This window comes from Euprymna scolopes, chromosome 22 (genome assembly GCF_053919585.1).
Source record: "Euprymna scolopes isolate OS-2025 chromosome 22, ASM5391958v1, whole genome shotgun sequence".
Classification (NCBI taxonomy): Eukaryota; Metazoa; Mollusca; class Cephalopoda; order Sepiida; family Sepiolidae; genus Euprymna; species Euprymna scolopes.
In genome coordinates this window covers 7100282-7126862 of record NC_136503.1, presented here as the reverse complement: position 1 = coordinate 7126862, position 26581 = coordinate 7100282, and the positions used below count along the sequence as shown (strand labels likewise).

The window sequence follows — 26581 nt, the reverse complement described above, 5'->3', positions numbered from 1 at the left end:
GTCTAGATGCAAACACAAGAAAACATTTAAATACATCAAAAAAAGACATGGATTATCCTTAAACATTTAACCGTGTAAAAAATATAACACACACTACTTATTACTTTTTAACCAAAAACTGAAATTATAGGTCATGTTGAGATATTTCTTTTATATATGGTGAGAACATTCCATTTAACTTATATACTAATATGTTCCTATTTCCATACTATTTAGTAATTAACCATACACGCATTTAAATATTATAATTTAAATCCCCGCACGTAAATTTCACTTCTAGGAATTTGCTTGAATGCTATATCAAAATTGCTTTAACAGTTCTTAATACATTTATAAAGCTGAATTTTCATACTCATAAGTAGTATTCCCCATTGGAAAATATAAACTCATAATACTCGATAGTGTGTCATCTTTTAGTAATAGTTAGCAATCCTGTTTTCGTAGGCATTTTTATATTATATTTTATATTATATTTTATATTATATTTTATATTATTTTTTATATTATATTTTATATTATATTTTATATTATTTTTTATATTATTTTTTATATTATTTTTTATATTATTTTTTATATTATTTTTTACATTACTCTATTTTCTTAATTTTACCTTACCATCATTGTTGTTGTTGTTGTTATTATTATTATTATTATTATTATTATTATTATTATTATTATTATTATTTATTTTTATATTTACTTTATTTTATTATTTTTATTATTACAATTTGTTAACAAATATTAATATTATAAATGCTATGATCATTGTAGTTATTATTATCAATTTTTATTACTATTAAAATTATTATTATTATTATTATTATTATTATCATCATTATTACTATAATATCTTTATCTAATACTCCTTGTTTAATGCAATATTTCCACAGATTAATCTAAATCTAAATTTTCGATTAAATATTATTATTAAAATGCTATTATTAATATTTATAAATGTTGGGAGTTTTCCCCTTATATACTAGACATAAATTCTAGGGTAAATAACGTTTAAGCGGGAAATTTCTTAATGGTATTTTCTTTTTCTTCTTCTTATACCTCTGTCTCGGAACCTTGACCTATATTTTGAGTCCCGTCAAAATCAGTTTGGGTCTAAATAGATTTCGTTGCTAAATCTTTCTTTTTCTTTTTCTTTCTCTCTCCCCCTTGTTTTGTATCAAAAGAGGAAAGATTGTGGGAGAGGATTGAAAAGTGTAAAAGATTGTGTTAGAACCGAGGAGATGTCGTTGAAGGAGCATGTGGTTAGAAGTGAGGAGTGGATGCTTAAGGTTGTGGCCAATGAAGAGGAGGTATGTGAGACCAAGGCTGATAGAGAAAGGGCAAAAGAAAATGCATGGAAGGTTCTTCCAGGATATAGCAGAAGTGGCTGATGAAAGATCATGGCAATGGCTTAGAGCTATGTATCTGGCTAAGAGTACTGAAGCTTTTGTTTGTGCAGCACAAGAGCAGGCATTAGGAACACGATTGTTCAAAAAAGTGGTTCTAGAAGAAGTTTCTGCAGAATGCCGGATTTGTGGTAAGACCTCAGAGTCAATTGCACACCTTGCAGCAGGGTGTAGTGGACTGGCCCAGAGAGAGAGAGAGTACAGCAAAAGACATGATCGTATGGGACTCCGGATATATTGGGAGGTGTGTTAGAGGGTTGGGATGAAGTGTGCTGGAAAATGGTTTGAGGAGGTGCCTGATGAAGTGAGAACAAGTGAGGATGGCAAGATAGAGGTATGGTGGGACAAAAGTGTCATAACGACCAAGCAATTGGAACATAATCGTCTGGATTTGGTCTTCATTGACAAGGTTTCAAAAAACTGGCTGATTGTAGACTTCTCAGTACCTTGGGACAGGAATGTGAGAGAGAAGGAGAATGAGAAGTGGAGCATACTCCATTGGCCTTGGTGATAAGGCATATACACGGGGTTAAAACACAAATAATCCCGGTCGTAGTTGGTACACTAGGAGTAGTATCAAGTCGTTTGGAAGGACAATTGAAAAAAACTACAAATCCCCGATGTTTTAGGCGGCCTTCAAACCTCTGCAATTATAGGTATCACCAACATCCTTAGGAAAACCCTTGATCTTTGAAGCTCCTGGTTTGAAGCCGGGATGAAGGGAAATCCTCTGGAAATGAATCCCATCACTTTCCAGAGAGACTTCATAAACGAAATTATTATTATTATTATTATTATTATTATTATTATTATTATTATTATTATTATTATTATTATCGTCGTCATTGGTATTATTATTATTGTTTTGTTATTATTGTTACTATTACTAGTAGTAGTAGTAGTAGTAGTAGTAGTAATAGTACATTTCCCCTTATTACTCCACCACGCCAATCATCCACATCAAAAATCTATTTTGTTAGACACCTCAAAAGACTTTGCTACCCTATCTTTCTACCTCTGCCTTATACCCAAACCCCCTCCCTGCTTAATCCCACCCCCACGCAGTAGAGATCCCTAGATGTAAAAGATCTTTCTACTCCAGAAGTTTCTTCCCCAGAACCGCTAGACTCTGGAATTCCATTCCAGGTCCCTGCTTCCCCAACTGTACTGACATGCAGAAGTTCAAGTGTAACGTGAACCGACATCTTGCTGCCCAAAACCTTACATAGTGCCCCAGTACTTTCTGCCCCTGATAGTAGCCCCAAAGTGGCAATATGCCTTGTTTGGGGTGAAAATGTAATAAAAAAAAAATATCTAATAACAAAGAAAACCTTAGAAATATTGCCACATATTACCTAGCATATATTGTACTCTGAAATCCAGTATTATAGCCTTACAACTACCCACCGAGACCCACCCCTTTCGCCTTAAATCATCAACATAATACCCCTCCCGAAATTATACACTACTTCATAGTGCTGTTGTCCTCTCGGTTGCATATGTCAAAAATACCCCTCCATAGATAATAGATACTTCACACACCGTTAAAATAGAATGACCACCCATCGATGCTATAACGCCACTTTAACCCTAAAACATATACTACATGCATTTAAGACTATGATAAAGACCCTATTAACCTTTCTACATTGCTTATATATAATACGCTCCTCCTTTATTTAGAATTCGATAAAACTCCCCCAACATCATCTATAATTTTTTATTTGATCTATTTCGTTCCTAATGAATCCCACGCTAGACGCCGCATCCCCACTATGTTACCTAGCATCTTCTCTACTCTTCTGATGAGAAGCATTAGGCTTCGAAATGCTTTCACATAAAGAGTCCCTTCTATCCCCCAACTAATTGTTTGTATTCCCTTATTGAATAAATGAACCAATCTATATCCACTAATATATAGTTTTGTGACTTCATTCCTCATTCCTATTGTTCTCCTATATAAACTCCAATGATACTTGTTGAGCTTTATATTGTCCAGATAAGTCTCCTCTTATAGAATTGAGCTCACTCTTTTCCTCTAACGCACTAAGCTATATATATATATATATATATATATATATATATATATATATATATATATATATGTATATATATATATATATATGTAGAAATATATTTTCTTATAATATATATAAATTCTTATTTAAGAAGCTCAATGTAATTACAGAGCAATATAGAGAATAAATGACAAAAAAATATATTCCAAAATTCATGATGTTGACCATCTTATAATTTATACTTTTAATACAGTTGACTCATACAATTATTGACAGTATCTGTTTCGTAGCGCAAAATCAATCAATCAATTTATTTATAATTACGATATAAAGGAGTTTGCAGATTATATTTAAACTTAACAAAACGTAAGTATAGTTTTTGAATTGTATGATTTTAAAAATTATAATATGTAATGATTAATAAGATTGATTATAATAGCTAACAGAATTGTATTATTATGGTTTTCATTTCAGATCAATTGATTAGTTATGATAACCGATCGTAATAATCAATCGTTTATTTTTGTTTTTATTGTTTTTTTAGCTAAGTTTAGTTTCGTATATATAAACATGTATATTAGTTCATAATTTGTTGGTATTATTTTCATAAGTATGTATACACAAATTAGAATTAATAAATTTACTAATTATTAAATAGAACATAAAATTTCAATATGGCGTAATGTAAAAATATAAAGGTAACTGCAGCTTCTCTTTTAATTTTCGGATTTTAATCATGTCAAATCACATTTTAATTCCTTTTGACGGATTGGTTGTTGCTATTTCTTCTGATGAGTTAAGGGCATAATAGATTCACTGATTGATATAATAATTAAGTGATTGATTTTGCGCTACGAAACAGATACTGTCAAGAATTGTATAAGTCAACTGAATTAAAGGAATAAATTATAAGATAGTCAACATCATGAATTTTGGAATATAGATTTTTGTCATTTATTCTCTCTCTCTCTCTCTCTCTCTCTCTCTCTCTCTCTCTCTCTCTCTCTCTCTCTCTCTGTGTATATATATATATATATATATATATATATATATATATATAAGATTGTTGAATTTTTATTTTTTTATTAGCGATTAATTTATTTCTTTTTTTTTTCGTTCCCTGGGCGTTTCTATTATAGGAAAGGAGTTATTTGTCCTTTGTTTATATTTTTCTTTGCCCGCATTTTAGGACGTATTACATTTTATTTTATTAAATATTATTTATTAATTATTAATTAATAGATGACTTACTTTTATGCACGTAGTAATTATTCATGAAGTTATTTTATATATATTTTGTACAGCTGCTGCATACCATCTGCTCAATTCGATCAGATATTTATTCACAAAAAAACAAATAGACCAACAACAAATAAGAAAACAATTTAATGAGAAGAATGCATCTGTCACTTCTGCACAGCACACCGGAAATCATACGCACGACTTGCTGGTCAGCAAGGCCGATAACTCCTGCTCACATTCCCTCTTCAATGGGAGAATCAATATCTAGGTAAATGTCAACACAAAATGCCGCTTTCCAAGCAGACACATCAGCTGTGTGAATTCTGTATTAACAGCGTTCCATCAACACACCAGTTCTCGTTAGAAGATTGCAGTGAAGCAACGTGGAGCATGATCAGTACCAGATAGGTTACTATTTGGGAATACTAAGTATAGTATGTAGGAGGACCTCGACCCTTCCCTGGAAGAACTACGAGAACCTGACGTCGTCATATCCCTTAGCCGGGATATGCAGCGTGGAACGATAAAATTTTCGCCATACAAAACACGACATGATTTCATTTCCGTTTGTTGAAAACTGGTTTTCTTTTTTTGTTGTTGCAGACCATCTACTAGGTGACCAGCTGTGTACAAATCTCAAGAGCGATAGGAGACTTGCATCATGTTTGAAAGGGGCACAATGTTCAACCAGTGAGATCAGAGATGTGTACAAGTCATGTTCTCTACCGAATAAAGTTATGACAACAGTATCATCGCCAGCCCCCTTAAAATGCATCAGGGACGTGCACAGGGTGATGAAAGCAAAGTTTCCGGCCACGGTTATTGTATTTGGTGTGGTTTCAAGTGAGGGCTACATCATGGCACCTCACATTTTTTAAGTCGGCTTGAAAGTCAACACCAAAGTGTACCTGGATGTGCCGAAACATGTATTGATCCCCTGGTGCAATCAGGTGGCCGCTGCAAATCCTGGGTGTGGCAGCAGGACTCAGCGCCAGTCCAGGCTTGGCTTCAGAAGGAGTGCTTCGACTTTGTACCCTTCTTTCATTGGCCCCTCTCTTCTCCCGACCTGAACTCGCTGGACCACTTCGTTTGGTCATACGTCCAGAACCAACATGACCTCCCACAACAACAAAGCTAACCTGATTACCGCCGTGGAAAAAGTATACTCCCAGTTCTGGACTCGTATTGAGGCGGTGATTGAGACTGAAGGTGGCTACATTGAATAGATGTCAGTTCTACTACATAATCAAGTTACTTGAATTGTGTTTTTTAAATAAAAGCTTTAAAATAAAGCTGTAGTGTTGTTTGCTTTAGAGTGACACTTTTATCGTTCCACCCCGTAAATGCGATATATATATATATATATATATATATATATATATATATATATATATATATATATATATATATATATACTAGTATTTCAGCCCGGCGTTGCCCGGGTGTTTTGGATGTGTCTGTTGAGCAAAAAAAAAGTGGTAGTAGGAAGCCAGGCTCGAACCCGTACCGCAAACGAGGAAAAGAACGGGAAAAACACCTAACGTCTAGGCTGTTACGACCACCGTCAAACTGGAAGTGACATTTGTTAAAATTAAGTCTAGACAATGGAAAGGAGAGGATAACTTTTAAAAATATCGGCGAAAAAAGCGACCCCCCCCCTGTAGAAAAGTGCCCAGTTGAAGGTGAGGATATTAATTTTTTTTAGCCAATTTTTCGATATTTGTCGTCTGAAAGGTCGCATTTTAAAACGATACTGATCTTGGTAAAATCCGTCGCCTCTGTCGAAAGTTTTAGGCAGACATACATACATACATACATACATACATACATACATACAAACATACATACAAACATACATACATACATACATACATACATACATACATTTATATATTGGTACCTAAAACTTTTCGATCCAAACCGATTAAAAAGTTTGCCCTATCTCTAAATACCCTTTATGTAAAATTTCAAATGTTTAGACCAGAAATTGTCTGAGTAATTTGGTAGAGGCCGCAGAGATCAATTTTTTAAAACTTTAACCCCTATTATGACCCCTTAAAATTTATTGTTTTGGGCTCAAATCGAGTTATTAAGTTAGATCCATGTCCCAGGAACCTATATTTAAAATTTCAACCTCAAATTGTCGGAGGAGTTTGGTAGAGTTCTGAAAAGTCAAATCGGTGAGCTTTGACCTCTTGACAGTCAAATTTCTGGCCGAAAACCGGTCACAAAGATTTTCCAAAATCTCAGTACCCTGTATACCAAATTTCGAGTCTGTAGACTTAAAATTGACAAAGTCATTGCGTAGGGAAATATACACAGACACACAGACAGACTGACACACAGATACACAGACACGTTCACTTTTATATATATACTAGCATAGGTGCCCGGCGTTATCCGCGTGTTTGGAGGTGTAGGCTGAGCCAAAAAAAAACGGTCAATTTTTTAAAATTTGACCCCTACATTTATTGTTTTGGGCTCAAATCGAGTTATTAAGTTAGATCCATGTCCAAGGAACCTATATTTATATATAGTTATTGCGACACACAGACACGTTCACTTATATATATATATATATATATATATATATATATATATATATATATATATATATATATATATATATATATATATATACTGGAGATCGTCTGTGAATTTAATATTCCCTTGACACTTTCTCCTTTGGAGGAAGCCAGTTTAACCAACTTAGGGTGGATTCCGCTGACGCTGGCAACTAGGGTCGAGCGATTTTGGGATGACGCGCTTTGTCCTGGTAGTGGAGTATGATGTAGCAAAGACTTACGAATGTATTTCATTCGTAACTTCTATTGTGATTTGAAGAAATTAATTTAAAACCCTAAACTTATTATATTGTTAATTATAACTATGAGTCTATATAATAATTTGTTTTCATATAGAATATTAGGATGCAGCCATGTTCATGTAGAATATATGTTTTCATATAAAATATATTAGCGGGTTCATGTTCTGAGCACCTAGGATTAAATTCGTCATCTTTCCTCCGACGGACGTACTGCCTACCATCACTGCCTAGTCAATTGAACTTGCTTTCGTCTCTAAAAAACATTTTTGACCAATATGAAGAGTCATGATCTTCATTGCATCTAACGAAGTCCAGACGGCGCTTTCTGTTCTTTACAGAAATCATTGGCTTGCGTCTTTCAACATATCCTCACAAATTAAATTCCTTTAATCTGTTCTTAACAGTAGAAAGAGAGCACTTTTTAACAAGATTGCACTGTTGTTGGATTTGGGGAGCCGTTTCAAATCTGTTTCTTAGGCTACGGATCTTGATAGGATTGTCTTCCCCATTAGAAGTAACTCTAGTACGACCAGATGTAGGGCCATCACGAACACTGCCGATGTTTTGGTGCTTTTGCACAGTCTTTTGTACCTTTTTCTCATCACATTTCAATCTGCGGTCGATTTCTCGATTGGATAAACCAGAAAGGTGACGATTAATGAGCTCCTTACGATCACTAAGACAAAGTCGTAGCATATGGACTAAATGTTACGTTGTATAACCTGAAACAACAACATTTGCGATTAGAGATGCTTTGTTGCCTGTTGTCTGATTTAGGGGCGATAACTTAAGATGACTTTAAGCGAATGTGTTGCCGAGGACGTTCTTTTTGCCTCCCCAATTTGAAGTTATTTTTTTAAATTGAAGTGAACACTAGAATATTTCAATTAAAAGTCAAATATGAACAGGTAAAATTATAGAGGAATAAAAGGCGAATCAAATGAGGTATAGGTTGTTTAAACAGTTACATTCAATTTAGCTTAAATTTGCAGTTTTTAAAAAAATTACAAGTGCGGACTTTCTTTTTGTCGGCACTATATATATATATATATATATATATATATATATATATATATATATATATATATATATATATATATATATATATATATATATGAATAAAAAAGAATGCGAAAAGTATAAAAGCTTATAACTTTTCTTTATTCGTTTTTAATTGGTGACGTGCAGGAATACAAAATAATAATATTATGAAAAAAAATTAAAAAACTTTTTTCATAAGTACATATTTTCGACCGATCCTTCAGTCTTCATCGGTGTAGTGAAAGTATGAGGACGCACGGGGAAAAGGGGAATGGAAAAGGAAGGAAGGTAGAGGAGGAGGAGAAGAAGGAGGAGAAGAAGGAGGAGGAGAAGGAGGTATAGCCAATGAGAAGGTGTCACGTCAGTCTTAAATATATAAACATATAAGTACGCACATACACACATGCACACAGTACATATATACATACAAACGAAAAATTAAAAATTAAACAGTAAATAAAAATGAGAAACGCGTCTAATCCTTTGAATTCTAACGATATTATTTATTCTAAGAGAGAATAAGAATTCAAAGGATATGAGACGTTATGAGGAGAAACGTTATGATGCTCATTTGTAATTTAACGGCTATTTCTCGTTCGAAAAAGAACGAAAACGTCGTTTCTAAATTCAACCGTTTTAAGACAAAAACGAAACGCTACTTTTTATTAATATGTATATTAATATGTACATATACATACGTATACAAACAAATACTCACTTGTACAAATATATACATATATATATGCACATATGCATACATAAATGCATGCATATATACATATATACATATACTAACAGACATACATGTACATACATAAATGCTTGCGCATACATTTACACGTAGAGACAGCTGTACATATATACATATAAGTCTACATAAGCGAATGTAGGGAGAGAGAGAGGAAGAGGAGAAGAGAGTGACGGGAAAAGAAGTATAGGTGTGCGAGAAATACATACACTTATATACACACATACATATACGGTAATATGAAGAAAATTAACACTTAAAGAAAATGTGTTTTGAAAACATACACACATATATGCGCGCACACACATATATCCAAATGTACATACACATACATATATATACATATATATATATGTACATACATACACATACATATACATGTATATACACATACTGACGTGTATATACACTATCAGGTACGCGTACACATACACTCGCACAAATACATACAAATATGCGTACATAATACGCACACACATACACATGCCATGTGTATGAGATGATAAAGAAAGAAAACATTAGGGAAAAAGTAAAGATTTCGGAAAGAGTTCCCCCATCTCACCGCGCATTTTAGTCCTAAGGAAATGTTTATAGAATATCTTTGTAGTTATGAAAATTGTAGTCACTGAGAAGTCCTAGGTTTTTGTTAAGGCCTGTAGTATGCGTGTTGAATTTTAGAATTAATTTTTTTTCATATTTTCTTCTCTGGTGTTGTGTAATAAAATTGGATGCTATGAGGATATATCTGATATTGTCTATTGTGTGGTTAGGTAAATTAAAGTGGATAGCTACTGGATGCTGTGTAGATTTATCTCTGATGGTGTGTTTGTGGTTATTAAGACGTAGGCGGAACTCCAGGCCTGTTTCCCCCACGTAGTTGCCTTTTGTGCATTTTGTGCAGTATAACAGATATATAATATTTGAGCTGTTGCAATTTAGAGGGGGAAGTTTGAGATGGACGTTGGTGCCTGGAGGAGTGAATGTGCTGTTGGTGTTAATATGTGTACATATTAGACACCTGGGTCTATTGCAAGGTTTGTTTCCTTGAGATGTTTGGGTGCGGTTAATCCGAGTGGATGTGAGTAAGGAACGTAAGTTGGGGAGTTGTCGTTTGGCACAAATGGGTGGTTTGTTGTATATTGTGTTGAGTGTGGGGTCCTGTTGTAATTGTTTGAAGATCTGTTTCATGGGGTTGTATAAATGTTTGGTGTTATTATTGAAGTGAAATACCATAGGTATTCGTGTGGATGTTTTGTTGTTTTTGTATGTAAGTAGGTTGTGTTTGTTAATGTGTGATGCTCTGTTGATAGCTTCTTTTAATATTTTGAATGGGTAGTTTTTGCGAAGGAAGTGGTTGATTAAGATGCCTACCTGTGTGTCATAATCGGATGGGTCTGTGCATATCCTTTTAATGCGCAGGCATTGACTGTATACGATTGACTTTTTCGTTGTGATTGGGTGGCAACTTTCGAAATGTAGGTAATTGTGTCCATCGGGCGGTTTTGTGTGTAGAGATGTGGTGATATGATTATTTGAAATATTAATCTGAACGTCTAAAAATGTGATATGCGTGGTTGAATGTTCAATTGTGAATTTTATACTATTATGGCAGTTGTTTATATGTTGGAAGAAGTTCATCAATGTCTTTTCACCGTGTGGCCAAATGACAAAGATGTCGTCTATATACCTGTAATAGTGTGTCGGTTTGAGGTGGTGTGTGTGTGTGTATGTATTTTTGTTCGAATGTGTGCATGAAGATGTTGGCATAGCTGGGAGCCATTCTAGTTCCCATGGCTGTGCCTTTTATTTGTAAAAAGTGTTTATTGTTGAATGTAAAATTGTTACGTGTTAGAATGTACTCTATAATGCTGCATATGTTTGTGATGTGGGTGTCTTGTAAGTTCTATATATTATATATATATATATATATATATATATATATATATATATATATATATATATATATATAAATATATATCTTAGTCTATTTAGGCAGCATTTTCTCCTTTATACACGTTTAATTGATGAGACAATTCTTCTTTGTTTCTCTTACAATCCATTTTACTATTATATTATTTTTCATCATTCGGCCAATGACGACTTATAGAGGTCGAAAAGGTTCGCGAATAGAGCAAATTTCTTTTTACACTCGAACAGAATGTTATTTTATTTTATTTGTTCTTTTTTGTTTATTTGATCTGCTTTGCTGTTTTCTTTTTTATTTGTTGGTTTAACCATTATTCACCGACTACATTCCATTATATATATATATATATATATATATATATATATATATATATATATATATATGCTAATTTATATATATATATATATATATATATATGCTAATTAATAACAGTAATAAGTATTTTTTCTTTTTCTCTCCTCCACTCTTGATATATATATATATATATATATATATATATATATATATATATATATATATATATATATATATATATATATATATATATATATATATATTAAAGCAGCATTCTACTATTAAGGGAGAGAGTAGGGATAAAATTAATTCATTTTTATTTTTCTATTTCAGTTTGTCGCTATATCCATCTTCTCCTAATTTAGACGCCTCTTGCAACAAGAATTGTTCTTGCAACACCGAATACTACCAACCTGTTTGTGGAGCTAATGGAAAAACCTACTTCTCTCCTTGTCACGCTGGTTGTTTGATGTCTAATCCGGAAACTAGGGTAGGATGCATTTATATCCTTCTTCAGTGTCTATGATCCTGTTAACCTCAATACCAAACCTTACTCATTGTTATTAAATTTCGGAAATATAAACAACATGATAAACAGCACTTTTTCTTGCTTATTCTCCCTCTCTCTTCCTCTCTCTCTCTCTCTCTCTCTTTCTTTGCATTACTTTTTCGTTGTCTCTTTCTCTCAGATACATTTGCGAAATTTTACAAATAGTTCATTATAATAGAAATGAAGGAATATATTATAAGGAAAAATATAGTTATAGGCAGCTGACTAACTGTTAAACACAATTTCATTATGGCTGCCAGGGGCAGTCAATCATTGACAAGTATGCTCTCCCACGATAGTGTGTTATGCCTATAGCTGATCTGGTCCAATTCTTCGAAGTCCCAATTTCCAAAGAATTATGTATATTTTGGGCGGGATCAATTGATTGGCATCGAACACAATTCTTAACCTTTTGAACCTAGTTTATATGTGGACCCATTTTCCGCATCAAACATAATGTTCTTTCTCAACTAAGAACTATTTTTTATTCGTTTTAACGCATCTGAAGGCACAATTACTGCCTTTATTCGGAGTTCAAATTCAGATGGCAACTCTCCAAACATTCCTAATTTTAGTTTCATAATCATTTCTCCAGCATCCTTTGTTCGTATTCTGCCACTCTCTTCCATTGTACAGTTTCACCCAACTTAGTACCGTGGCTGAATCGGTTCTTATTTCGATTTCTTACAACCCCCATTCCATAGCTAAATTGATGCCTTTCAGGGCAACGTCTAATTCGTCACGTTAATATGATTATAATCATTTTTTTCAACCATGCTGCATCTTCCGCCGCCAAGTCGCCAATTTCCACGACATGCCAGTTGCAATATCACTTGCATTTCACCATACCACTTCCTATTTATGTTTCAGCTATGTGCCAAGTTCTATTAACAGGATCATTTTTTCTACATCAGTTAAAATTTCCTTCATTACTTTGACAGTTTTGCCATCAACTCTGCCCTCCTAGTCTACTTTACTTGCTCTTTTTTTTAACACAACTACATGCTAGTCGCAGTGGTGTACGGGATAATCACGTTGACACACCGGTTCCCGCTGGATCACCGAAGTTAAGCAACGTTGAACCTGGTCAGTGCCAAATGGGTGACCATTTGAGGCTTCCAGGTGCTGTATGTGCGCTCTGCTTATCTCGGTATTGTTTCCAGTCGTCCTGACATTGTCCTTGCCACTGGACTCAAACAGTGTCGATTCAGGAGAGGTGTGGTTGGAAATTGCGCAACCCCTGCTACACAGTTATATGCGCAACAGCCCTTACAGGGGGCATCCTTTGTCTTTCGAGACTAAACGGAAGCATCGATGCTAGTCGCAGCCATCTAGCAATTGGATAGTGTTCTTAAAATTGGCCACAGATATAAAACAATTTATCCTCTCATTTCTGGGCAGAAACACTAGAGGATGACCTCCAATCAGTAGTGGAATGGGGACAAAAATGGATGGTCACGTTCAATGCCGCCAAGACAAAACTGGTTTCATTCAATAATTACAAGAAACCTTCTCTACCACCTATAGCAATGGCCAACGACTCTTTATCTGATAGTACGTCTCTCAAGCTCCTTGGCCTAACGTTCACAGGAAACATGAGTTGGAACAATCACATCGAGGGCATTGCCAGGGCCGCTGCGATAAAGGTGGGCTCTCTCTACCGTGCTAGAAAACTTCTAACACCCGAAAGTATCCTGTACCTCTATAAGGCCACTATTCGCCCATGTATGGAGTATTGCTGTCATATTTGGGCTGGTGCATCAGCTACTAGTCTCTCGCTCCTTGACAGGACTCAAAAGAGAGTCGCAAATCTGATAGGCCCTAAACTGGCATCTAAGCTTCTGCCTCTGTCCCATCGTCGAAACGTTGCATCCCTCTTCTACCTGTTCTACAAGTATTATAATGGTGAATGCTCTGAAGAACTGCAAGCACTTGTGCCCCCACGACGTGAACACCCTCGACAGACCCGACAAGCTGCAAAATCCCACCCTCACACTGTAGAGATCCCTAGATGTAAAAGATCTTTCTACTCCAGTAGTTTCTTCCCCAGAACGGCTAAACTTTGGAATTCCATTCAAGGTCACTGCTTCCCCAACTGTACTGACATGCATAAGTTCAAGTGCAACGTGAACCAACATCTCGCTGCCCTAATCCCTACATAGTACCCCAGTAGTTGTTGCCCCTGATAGTAGCCCCCTACACCAAAGTGGCAATGTACCTTGTTTGGGGTGAAAATGTAATCAAAAAAAAAATATCGTTGCTTCGTTTTAATAATAGCTCTCCCATACTTCTTTTCATTAGCTTAAGGCCCAGTGCTGCTCCTTCGTCCAGAGATTCGGTCAAAATCCTTTCAAATGTTCTACAACTTCTTTTGTTGACATCTTTTTTACATCCACCATTATATCATTGATGTACAAATCAGAACCTTTATTAGTTTTGCTTTCTTTCTTCAACACCGTTTTTAAAACAGTTGCTATAATCTTCAGCGCAACATTCAGTCCGAATCCAAGTCGTGTTCTCTACATCTGAAATACTGAATGCTTGTTGATTCCTTATTTCTCTGAGTATTGTTTGTGCATTCGATGTCACTGTTCTAGTCTCTCGTATTATTTTGCTGACTAAAAAACATGCATTTGGTATTAGTTTTCTAACGTCCATTCACTCTACGTGAGATAATTGTTGTTTTGCTACAAATACATCTGGAAATCTCGTAATAAAAGCAAGTTTGGTTGTATGATTCAGCCATATCCTTAGGTATCCTGCTAGCTGAGCCAATCTTTTAATTGTGTTGGCATAAGCATCAACTGACTCTCCTGTCCACTGGAATCGCTTTAATTTTTCAAATGCTTCCAAATATCCTTCGGTGAATCCCGTCGCTAGTCTTATTTCTATCTGTCTGGCATCGAATTGGTCTGCTTTGCTCATCTCAAAGTAGAGAGCTAGCGCTTCTTCATGGAGAAAGAGAGGAATAAAACTCGCACTTTTGTAGCTTAGCTACTAATTGTACCTTTTTGATTCATGCGACCACATCGCCTTCTCCACTAAAAGACGGTATCATATCCTTTCCTAATCTCATCTGTCCTGACTCCACGATCTCTTCAAGCCGAAATAGCTTATGATTCAAACAATCAAATGTTTAATTCGACACACTGCTGCCAAAAACTCGCTATTCCAAATCTCGACGCTCTCTTATTAAAAACTTAATTCCAAATCTACTGTCAAAACTCAACTGCTGACAACCCTTACTACTCTTACATCCAAATCAAAAATCAACCCCGTCAGTGAAAATCAGCCCTTTATATCCAACCGGAAGCATCTTATTTGCATATTAGGTGACAATATCACAAGTATATAAAGAGAAAAGGCGGGCTTTTTTTTAACTTTTTTCTTCATTCTTTTTGTCTACACGGAACTCTACAGACTGCACATAAACAGGTTTGCACTAATTTATAAGTGCTTAATTACAGAAGGGCAACTTATTTTTTAGACCGCATGTTTAAATAATAGTTGTTTTTAGAAAAAAATAAAGAAACGCCATTTTATATCTCTCGCGCATACATTATTTCGTTACTTGATAGTTCGAAAGGAATTGATGTAAGACTATTTTAGTATAACCTCTCGGTATGACACTAAATCTGAAAATGTACAGTTCGTAAGTTTCTGGGTACAAATCGGACATACAAAGAGATTTAAAATACATTTCTTTATAGAGTAGAGAGAACTTCTAATTAAAACTGTTAACAATTTACATTGTACAGGTTGTTCAATAATTAACGTTACAAAGTATTTTGCCCATATTTATTAAATTAATTAAATAATACAGATGACCAAAACGCAAATATATACAATAGTATTACTAGATTTAAAATATCCCAACTTTATTCAATGTAACCGCCCTGTGCATCAATAACTGCTTCAAACGCTTGGTGAATGCTTTACACAAGTCACAAATGATTGTTTGTGGGATTTTGACCAATTCCCTACTTACTCTCTTCTTCAGAGTCTCAGAATTAATATGGTAGGAAGCTGAGACTTTACTTTTCAAGACAGATCAAATATCTTGAGCTCACCAGTAGATTTGAAACTTTCTAGTGCTCTACACATCAACATCCGGTTCACATTTAAGGTCTCTGCAATGTTTCCAGCAGACTTTCCGGACTTGAATAGCTCTACAATGGCAATTCGTTTCGCTGAACCATGGGATATATTATTAAAAGTAATCTTCAAGTTAAACTTTATCCATACACATCTGAAAAAAAAAATTTTTAAATACTAAATAATAGAAGAAAGTTGTAACAGTAAATATTGAACACCAAGTATATTGTCCTCTTAGTATCTTTCTCTCTCTTCAGGTCTACTCCAACTGTTCATGCATAGGAAACGCCGATAATGGAACGGCCCACAATGGTGCGTGCAATGACGACATATATTGCTATCAAATGTTCATTTTCATACCGTTTTTACTTATCACTCTTTTTGCCACGTTTCTCGCCAGAACGCCTCTTTTGGCTGTCGTGCTAAGGTAAGCTATATTAATTCTAACACTACAAGAATAACAATTCTTTAATGCTTATAGTTGTACTAGCAGGCTTCCCGGCATTGCCCGATTGTAAAATACGCTTGTCTATCTATATATCTATAAAAGTGAACATGTGTGTGTGTGTACTTTTCCCTACGCAATAATTTTTTTTTTTTTTTACAAAGGCATCACCACATTATCAAGGCCCAGAGGCCACTCAAGGATAAGGGTTAAAGAGTGTACAGTAGAAATTGGTCAATATAGTAATCATTAGTAATGAAAATTTGGTAAATTTAATAACTTATATGGAACGGCTCATCAAGAACTTATTTACTTTAGACTTGAACACAACCATATTGTAGTCAGCCGGAAAGCAGGAAAACGGAAGACAATTCCACAGGCGTGCAGTTCAAAGAAAGAAGCTTTGTTCATGGAATCTACGTTTAGGTTTAGGCACAGATAAAGAGTGGGGGAAATTATTGATAGTGTTTACAGCTAGACGAGTGTTTCTTGTGAAAGTTTGGCGAGGGGGGACCATAGATTGAAGCTCAGTTGAACACTTTCCATGAAAATAACGATACATCAGAGACAAACTCGCAACATCTCTTCTGTGAGATAGAGGTTGCAAGGAGGAGAAAAGGACATCTCCTACGAGGCTACGAAGTCTATTTTGAACTCTATCAAGGCAGGACAAGTCCTTTCTAGCAGCTCCTGCCCAGATGTGACAACAGTATTCCATCCTTGGACGTACCTGGCTCTTATATAGATAGAGAATAGCATCAGCAGTGAGATATCTACTGGATCGATAGAAAGATCCCACCATTTTTCCAGCGGCCTTGGCAACAGATTTGATATATGTGTTCCATTTAAGATCAGGAGTAATGGTCAAGCCCAGAAGCTTGTCAAAACTTGAGGCCTCCTGAAGACGAGAGCCATTCATTTCAATTGATGACAAATGTGGATTAGAATGTTGATGATGTAAAGAGAGAAGCTTGGTTTTAGATGGATTAAAAGTAACCAGCCACTCCTTTCCCCATTATACTACGTGCTCAAGATCAGAAGAGAGAGAATTGGAGAGAACTTGGTCGTTTACTGTCTTAGATGTGGTACCATAAATGGTAGTGTCGTCAGCATAAATGTCCTCAAATGATGTAAGGATATGATTTGGAAGATCATTAATGTAGATCAGGAAAAGAGTTGGGCCCAGGATGGATCCCTGAGGGACACCGGCATTAATACTGTGAGCTTCTGATTTTTGCCCCTCAACTGCTACTCTTATGAACCTATCAGAAAGAAATGATTTAATAATTGAGAAGACTTTTCCAGCTATACCATAGCTAGCGATCTTATGAAGTAAACCTTTATGCCATACCCTATCAAAGGCTTTAGATATGTCAAGAGCAATTGCCCTAGAAAGATTGCCACCGTCGAGAGATCAATTTTTAGTCTACAGACTCGAAATTTGATATACAGCGTACTGAGATTTGGGAAAATCTATGTGATCGGTTTTCGACCAGAAATTTAACTGTTAAGGGGTCAAAGTTCAACAATTTAACCTTTGAGAACTCTACGAAACTCCTCCGGCAATTTGGGGTCTAAGCACTTGAAATTTTAGATACAGGTTCCTTGGACATGGATCTAACTTAATAACTTGATTAGAGCCCTAAACAATAAATTTTAAGGGGTCATAATAGGGGTCAAAGTTAAAAAAATTGACTGTTTTGTTTTTGTTTTGTTTTGATTTTTTCTCAGCATACACCTCCAAACACCCGGGCAACGCCGGGCACTCATGCTAGTATATATATAAAAGTGAACGTGTCTGTGTATCTGTGTGTGTGTCTGTCTGTCAGTCTGTGTACATTTCTCTACGCAATGACTTTGTCAGTTTAAAGTCTACAGACTGGAAATTTGATATACAGCGTACTGAGATTTGGGAAAATCTTTGTGACCGGTTTTCGGCCAGAAATTCGACTGTCAAGGGGTCAAAGTTCAACGATTTGACTTTTGAGAACTCTACGAAACTCCTCCGACAATTTGGGGTCTAAACACTTGAAGTTGTAGTTATAGGTTCCTTGAACATGGATCTAACTTAATAAATTGATTTGAGTCCAAAACAATAAATGTTAAGGGGTCATAATAGGGTCAACATTTTTTTAAAAAAATGGCCTCTGCGGCCTCTACCAAATTACTCAGTCCATTTCTGGTCTAAACATTTGAAATTTTACATAAAGAGTATTCAGAGATAGGGCAAACTTTTTAATCGGTTTGTGTCGAAAATTTTTAGTTACCAATTTATAAATGTATGTATGTATGTAAGTTTGCGTGTCTGCCTAAAACTTTCGACACAGGCGGCGGATTTTACCAAGATCAGTATCGTTTTAAAATGCGATCTTTCAAACGACAAATATCGAAAAATTGCCTAAAAATCTTCACCTTCAACTGGGCACTTTTCTACAGGGGGGGCGCTTTTTTCGTCGATATTTTTAAAAGCCATCCTCTCCTTTCGATTGCCTAGCCTTAATTTAAACAAATGTCACTTCCGGTTTGGTGGTGGTCGTAACAGCAAAAACGGCAGGTTTTTCCCCCCGTTCTTTTCCTCGTTTGCGGTACGGGTTCGAGCCTGCCTTCCTACTATCACTTTTTTTTTTTTTTTGCTCAACAGACACATCCAAACACCCGGGCTGAAATACTAGTATATAATATTTTGATTAATGCAGATTCCGTATTTATTATTATATTATATTGGACATAATATATAATGATGATTTTAAAGGTTGTTTTTTATTAATGGCTCGTGCGCTACTACCGAGAATCGAAACTAAAACGTTTAGCTTACGATTTACTTTTTCCTTTGACATTAATGCTTGAGCTTTAAAGACATGTCTACTGCAAGGCTAAAAAATAGAACATGGACCAATACCTATTACGGTACCCATGCATATTCATAATGCCGTCGTTCGATCTTCAGTTGGCAAATTTTTTTTTTAATTTTCCCACTTTTAAGGTTTTCCCCGGCTAAACCCCATATATAAAGTTTCGCATGGGTTCAAATACCCTATATACGAAGTTTCATATCTGTAGATCAAAAACTGACAGAGGAGTTTGGTAGGCAAACTTTTTAAACAAATATATATATACGCATACATAAATATATATAGAAAGGGGTTTGTGTTTACTATAACTTTTTACGCAAATATTGCGCAAGTATAAATTATGTAGAATATCTGCATGAATATAATTATACGTAATAATTAACTAAAGATGATCATCCCATAAGAAAATCGAAAAAACTAAAAGGGAATTAATTAAAATGAATGTTTAAAAAATATGCAAATTAGCTAAATCTTTTGCAGATGAATACAATTCCACCACCCATATATACAAAAGCTGTATTTTCTTTTTAAATAGATAGGAAAAATAGGCTTGCTTTTTCTGTTGTTTTATTTTTACACGCTAATAAAAGATGTTTAAAAAATTGGGTGCTAAGTAAGACGTCCCCCAGCACGAAAGGGAGAATGCGGTATTATGGCGAAAGAAGATCCTAGCTGAGAGAAACTTTTGTTTAGTTCTAGAGTGACAAGGATGACCAACGACCCCCATTTCCCCTCCTTTTGACTTGGCCTTGGGCCTAAGTTTTTTGTTCATGTTAATTTTTATCTGAATAAAGGATTTAATATCTCAAAGTGTAGTATCTGTTCCGATGCTACACTTAAGGTTATTTGTCTCGGTCAACGGAGGGGAAACTGAGACAATTATTATTTTTGGTCCCTACCAGAGTGCCCGTTTGCCTCTTTTTAGGGAGCTGGTTTAACCCTACATTTAAAACGACCTTGTGTCACATTTTGCTTTCGTGGGAAAGCAAATAAATACTAATAAAAAAGAGATTTATATATTCAACACTGCTAACAGTACATCCTGTGATGATGTTTATGTCATAGAAAACAGATACATTTTTCTTTTCTTTCAGTTGGTGTTTTTGTTTAAAGTAATGGCATGTCGTAAAAGACGTGTGAAATAGAAAGAGCCAAAGAGAAAAAGTACATTTCCGTTTTAGTCGGCCATCTTTCTTTCTTTATGAAGAATTCATTTCTTCTTTATTCCTTTTATATTTGCAGCATTCCAATGCAGAAATATTTCTCTTCGTCAATTTTTATAAAGGGTGGTCGCTAGAAAAGCGGGAAATTTGTCAAACAACGATTTATTTTTTACAAAGAATAATTTTTACAAAGTTTTTCAAAGACAAATGTTATATTATACTCATAGATATTCAAAATGTCGTCCGTGCACTTCATTGCAGCGTCTTAACCTAGAAATCTAAGCTCGTGTGATATTTTGAAGGGTTAACTTGTGGGATATCATCCCAAGCTCTTGCCAAGCACGTTTTCAAGTCATCAATAGAGTTCAAATTTCCCGGTTTTCTAGCGACCTCGGCTGGACAAACGCAAATAGAACTGGGACCTTGAAGAGGCTGAGCGCCACTCAAATTCTAGTATAAACCAATGGCCACTACCAGCGAGAAATCAATTGTAAGCGACTGTTGCGATGATGCAAATTCATTTGCACATGCTATCGAAGGAGGTGGAGAGAGCTGGACGTCTGGGGAGACTTGTTGTCACTCAGCTTCCAGAGAATACCACAGGTTTCCAATCAGATCGTTTGTTGATTTGTGTGAAAGCTCCATGTGAGCCAATAATAATAATAATCTAGAACCTTCCTTCAATGCGATAAAGCAGAAATTGTTTGCAAAACCAGAAAATAGACACGCTAATAAGCAACCAGAATCTTCAGACAGGATATCCGAATGGAATTCAGTATGGAAAAGTGCGCACTGCTGATTATGAGAAGAGAAAAAATTGAAAGCGATGGAAATAATAGAACTACTCGACCAAACGGAAATGAGGGCACTAGGTGAAAAGGAGCTATAAGTATTTGGGGGTTTTGAAAGCAGACACTATTAAAGCCACAACGAAAAATCCTCGAAACTAAAATATATTGTACAAACCTTTATTACAGTTTATAGATCACCTTCTTAGCTATATTGTGAAAAAAAATTTCAATTTTCGTTCAGAAAAACAAAAGTTATAATGAATTTTCTAGTGTTCAAAATTGTAAAAAAAATATAAGGAAGTGAGCGACGCTTTCTATGAATGGTTTCTATAGCAACCAAGTCGCTTCAGCAACTAGTGTTGCTACTAATTCACGGCTCTCGCGAAAACAAAAGTAACAAGTGCAACAGAGAGAATGAAAGCATAAAAGGGAGATAATTGTGGAGACTTTATTGAAAGCAGACGAGTGCCGTACATTGTTATTGCATATGTGTTTATGTAGGCAAAAAACATACGACTGAAATTAAACAAAGAAAAAGTGGATTTATTGGAAGCCTGGAAAAATCATGGATTACAATAGAATTTTTTTAATTAAATTTATAATATTATATAATCAATTCTTAATGTTGCAATATTTTTAGTTATAAATTTATTATATTTTTGTTAGAATATCTTGTCCTTTTCTTTTCCAGTTTTAACAACTAGTCCTTTACTTTTCCATGTTTAAGCTTAACCATATTACTTTTGATGCTCACATTTTTCTATTGCAATGTATATATGTTTGTATGTGTGGATACGTGTATTAATATATATGAAAGAAATACAATATATTTTGGCTAAATCATTTGCAATTAAATCTATACTACAAGAGAAACAATAGGTGAAATTTCTAATTGAATTATCTCCTTTTGACTGGGCTGATTAATGGGTGATGTTGATTAAAAAATCGTCTCCTAGAATACGAAATTAATTTTTAGTTGAACTAAAGTATATTGATTATTTGATAGACAATTTAAATAGTTGTGTGTGTGTGTGTGTGTGTGTGTGTGTGTGTGTGTGTGTGTGTGTGTGTGTGTGTGTGTGTGTGTGTGTGTGTGTGTGTGTGTGTGTGTGTGTGTGTGGTTCACACCTTATGGATAATAGTAAATTGCCAAACCATTTAGCATAACACAAACAATTAAATGTAATTTATTAAAAGTAAATAGTTTCGCACCCACTTACTATATAAATGCATTTTAGGTATAACTCAAGTTAACATATTACAGGTAATGAATATAAAATAAAATATATAAAATAAAATATATAATATATAATATATAAAGTAATATTAATAGATAAAGATAAATTTTTTGTTAACTAAAACTTTTTAGAATATTTTTAATTTGAACGTTGACTAAAATTGAAATAGCTTTGTAATATGTTTCAAGAGGGCTACCTAAACAAACAAGCGATGCTGAGTCTTCTATGAATTTTCTTTTTTCTTTTTTCTGACATAATATTGTCATGTTTCTTTTTTCTTTCTAAGCAAAAATATTTTTTTCTCATGAAGATTCCGTATTGACATAGTAATACAATTGTTTCTGCATAACGAAACGGATCTGTAAAAAAGTGTACCGAAATGTTAATATGCTGAAAGAACCGTTTAATAAGAAAAATAAATATTTGGATCTTGGACTGAAGCTATGTTAACAAAAGCTTTATTATCAATTTAGAAATCTTAAAATTTCTGCTTCCGCTTATTATAAATAGTAATTGTAAATGGTTAAATGGAAAAATATCTAATAATAAACATGATACAAAATTATAAAATAAATAATAATTTATAACTGATTTCTATACAAAACTGCTTTATTGTTTAAGACTTGATTAAATAAAAAGAACAAGCACTTACGAGTTCTAAAATTTGTATAGATTCTGTTGACAAACGACACTGTGCCTTCTAGTCTAATACACTTCTGATTGTCGGTGCTGCCGTGAGATTTTAGTAAAATTCTAAGTTACTTTAGCATTATTATCAGTCATTATTGATCATCATTTACTAACAGAGGGCACCCGGCTTTGCCCGGGCGTAAAATACGCTTAAATATGATATTTTAATTCGTCCAGATTTTGTATATATCATTATAGAGTCGTGATTTTAAAAGTAAAATAAAGTATCTGGGTGCCGTCAATTAGAATCGAAACTGTAGCATTCAAAGCTGGTGACGTTACCACTGTACCAACGTGACACGCATATGAACTGATTAAAATTCAAAATAAACTAAGATGAATGTACACAATGTATGACGATTTTTTCAGTTTTGACCACTTAAAACTATTTTAACCGACTAAAGACCCATAAAAGAATCTAACCATTTGAGGTCCCTGGCGCCGCTCTGCGACTTTTAGTTTCGGAGGCGATAGAGTTTGAAAATATGGAGACAGACAGATATATAGCCTTTTATATATTAGATTATTATAATGGAGAAGTTGTCAAATAAAATACAATTATGGAATGATAAATTTCTCTCGTGAAATATCGTCAAATATGGTTTCTCTGACCGCTTGAATTTGAAAGGTAATATTTCATATTGACTGAGCTACGAGACGTCGGCTACTTTCATGGAAACTTTCAAAGGTTAAACCGCTTGCTTGCGAGTTTCGAGTATAACATGGCTGTTACACTTTTAAATCTGACTCGGCATTTTTTAAATACAAGTGAAATGCATTTATTCTTGGTTCTTCCAAATTAACGCATTTCATTAACACACACTTGTTTTACAACGCTCTAACGTATAACATGTACTTTTTTAAATACTCTTTCTCCGCCACCTCACGCCGGCCCTAGCCAGCGCTTTCTTACCTTCGTGTTCACACGTCCATCTTCCCCGATTTTTACTTTGCTTCTCTTCTTGATCACGTGATATATTTTTCTACTTTTCTTTTGACTTAAGCTCGCACACACTTGCTAATTTGCATATCGCTAAAACGGCTGCTGCTGCTAATATTTTCGCAAGTCAGCTATCCTACGATTACTGCCGATTTTCTCGCACGTGCACCATACGCGCTATTTTACACGAAGCGGGAGTGTGTGTGTGTGTGTGTGTGTGTGTGTGTGTGTGTGTGTGTGTGTGTGTGTGTGTGTGTGTGTGTGTGTGTGTGTGTGTGTGTGTGTGTGTGTGTGTGTGCTTTGAATGGCAGATTCTGTTAGTTAGATAAGTTAGTTTGTATGTTAGACTAACACCGAAAACGTTCGTTAAAAATTACGAATTTCGTTTTGTAACGCGTTGTGTGAATTGCTTATTCAGACTCGGACCATATTTACTGACCAATAATCTAGTACTAGTGAGGGCTAAAAAACGCTGAGCAGCGATAGTATCATACATTCTGCCAAGATGATAGGATCACATACATACCAGAAAAATACCTGTCCTTGGACGGGAATAATTACTTTTATTATGATTTATTGTTGATTAGTAAGCACCACAGTAAAGAACTCCTTAATCAATTTTTTAAGTAGGTAATTAAGTGTAATTGTGGAACTTTGAATTTACATGGTCAACAGTTTTATATATGCACATAAAATATCGCCAAATATTATTTCTCCGACCAATTTATTGAAACATTGTTTGTATTAAGATTTTTCAGACCATTATTCTCGTTTTGAGTGTTATTCTCATTTTGAGTGTTATTCTCGTTTTGAGTGTTATTCTCATTTTGAGTGTTATTCTCATTTTGAGTGTTATTCTCGCGATGCTTTAACCGATACAATCTTCGACCAGCTTCAGGTTCATCTTGTCGAACTCGGGAATCGTTCTGTGGAAATTTGAACGGAAACATCTATTTAATCCATGAGGTAAACATGATTTCGTTCTTCCGCCATGACACCTTAAGTAATTCGAAATTGTATTCTTAGTGTCTTCTGCACCGAGGATTGAACTTTTAGCCTCCAGAAGAGTCACTTAGAACTGAATATACTCAGTGATATATCTGTTATGCCATGGGTCCTTGCAAGTTCGGCAAGATATACCTGAGGAAGGTCAGAAGTTACGTCGGTATGAGAATAGCATTGAAGATGATGCAAACAAGTCACTAATCAAATAAAATGTTTCTATTCTTGTTCGATTTAATTAACATGGATGCACACTGCAGTTCAAGCAACTTTATTTTTCGCTTTATATTAGATTTATAAAGTTAGTTTAATATTAACTACTAGCATTACTGTCCTAAACATTACGGTGATTAAAGCAAAATTGGACTTTCATTAAGTTAATAATTGCATGGTGTTTGGCAAGAATCACATGAAAAGTTTTTTAATTATTTATCCACCAAGCCATATTTGTCCGTTGAACTCAAATATTTTATGAGAAACATTTTTTATAGATTATTTAACCTGGCATTATATACAAAGTAGGATCGGCATTAATAGATGTGCAGTCTAATTTTTTTTGTTATAATGTATCTATTTTTTATTTATCTCTCTCTCTCTCTCACACACACACACACACACACACTGTCTCTCTTTATCTATCTATCTATCTATCTCTAGATGTATAGCCTAGTTGTTGTCATGATCTTTTTTTTTTGTAGTGGAATGGGGACAAAAGTGGTTGGTCGCGTTCAATGCTGCCAAGACTAAACTAATTTCATTCAATAATTACAAGAAACCCTCTCTACCACCCATAGCAATGGCCAACGACTCTTTATCTGAGAGTCCATCTTTCAAACTCCTTGGCCTAACGTTCACAGGAAACATGAGTTGGAACAATTACATTGAAGGCATTGCCAGGGCCGCTGCAAGAAAGGTAGGCTCTCTCTACCGTGCTAGAAAACTACTAACACCCTAAAGTATCCTGTACCTCTATAAGGCCACCATTCGCCCATGTATGGAGTATTGCTGCCACATCTGGGCTGGTGCATCTGCTACTAGTCTCTCGCTCCTTGACAAGGTTCAAAAGAGAGTCGCAAACCTGATAGGCCCTGAACTGGCATCTAAGCTTCAGCCTCTGTCCCATCGACGAAATGTTGCATCCCTCTGCCTTTTCTACAAGTATTTTAGTGGTGAATGCTCTGACGAACTGCAATCACTTGTGCCCCCACGACGCGAGCACCCTCGACAAACCCGACAGGCTACTAGATCCCACCCCCACACTGTAGAGATCCCTAGATGTAAAAGATCTTTTTACTCCAATAGTTTCTTCCCCAGA

The 26581-nt window shown here is 35.0% G+C and overlaps 1 protein-coding gene and 1 long non-coding RNA gene across 3 annotated transcripts in view; one reads left to right on the top strand and one right to left on the bottom strand.

Annotated features, from left to right (window-relative positions):
* Positions 1-26581, bottom strand: part of LOC145243878 (uncharacterized) — a 313790-nt gene that overhangs the window by 254186 nt on the left and 33023 nt on the right. The window lies entirely within an intron of this gene.
* Positions 1-26581, top strand: part of LOC145243875 (solute carrier organic anion transporter family member 4C1-like) — a 164709-nt gene that overhangs the window by 117152 nt on the left and 20976 nt on the right. For both annotated transcript variants that reach the window (XM_080106948.1, XM_080106947.1), the window contains 2 exons: positions 11834-11990; positions 16403-16572. In XM_080106948.1, the coding sequence (XP_079963074.1) occupies positions 11834-11990; positions 16403-16572 (327 nt within the window). The remainder of the gene's footprint in view (positions 1-11833; positions 11991-16402; positions 16573-26581) is intronic.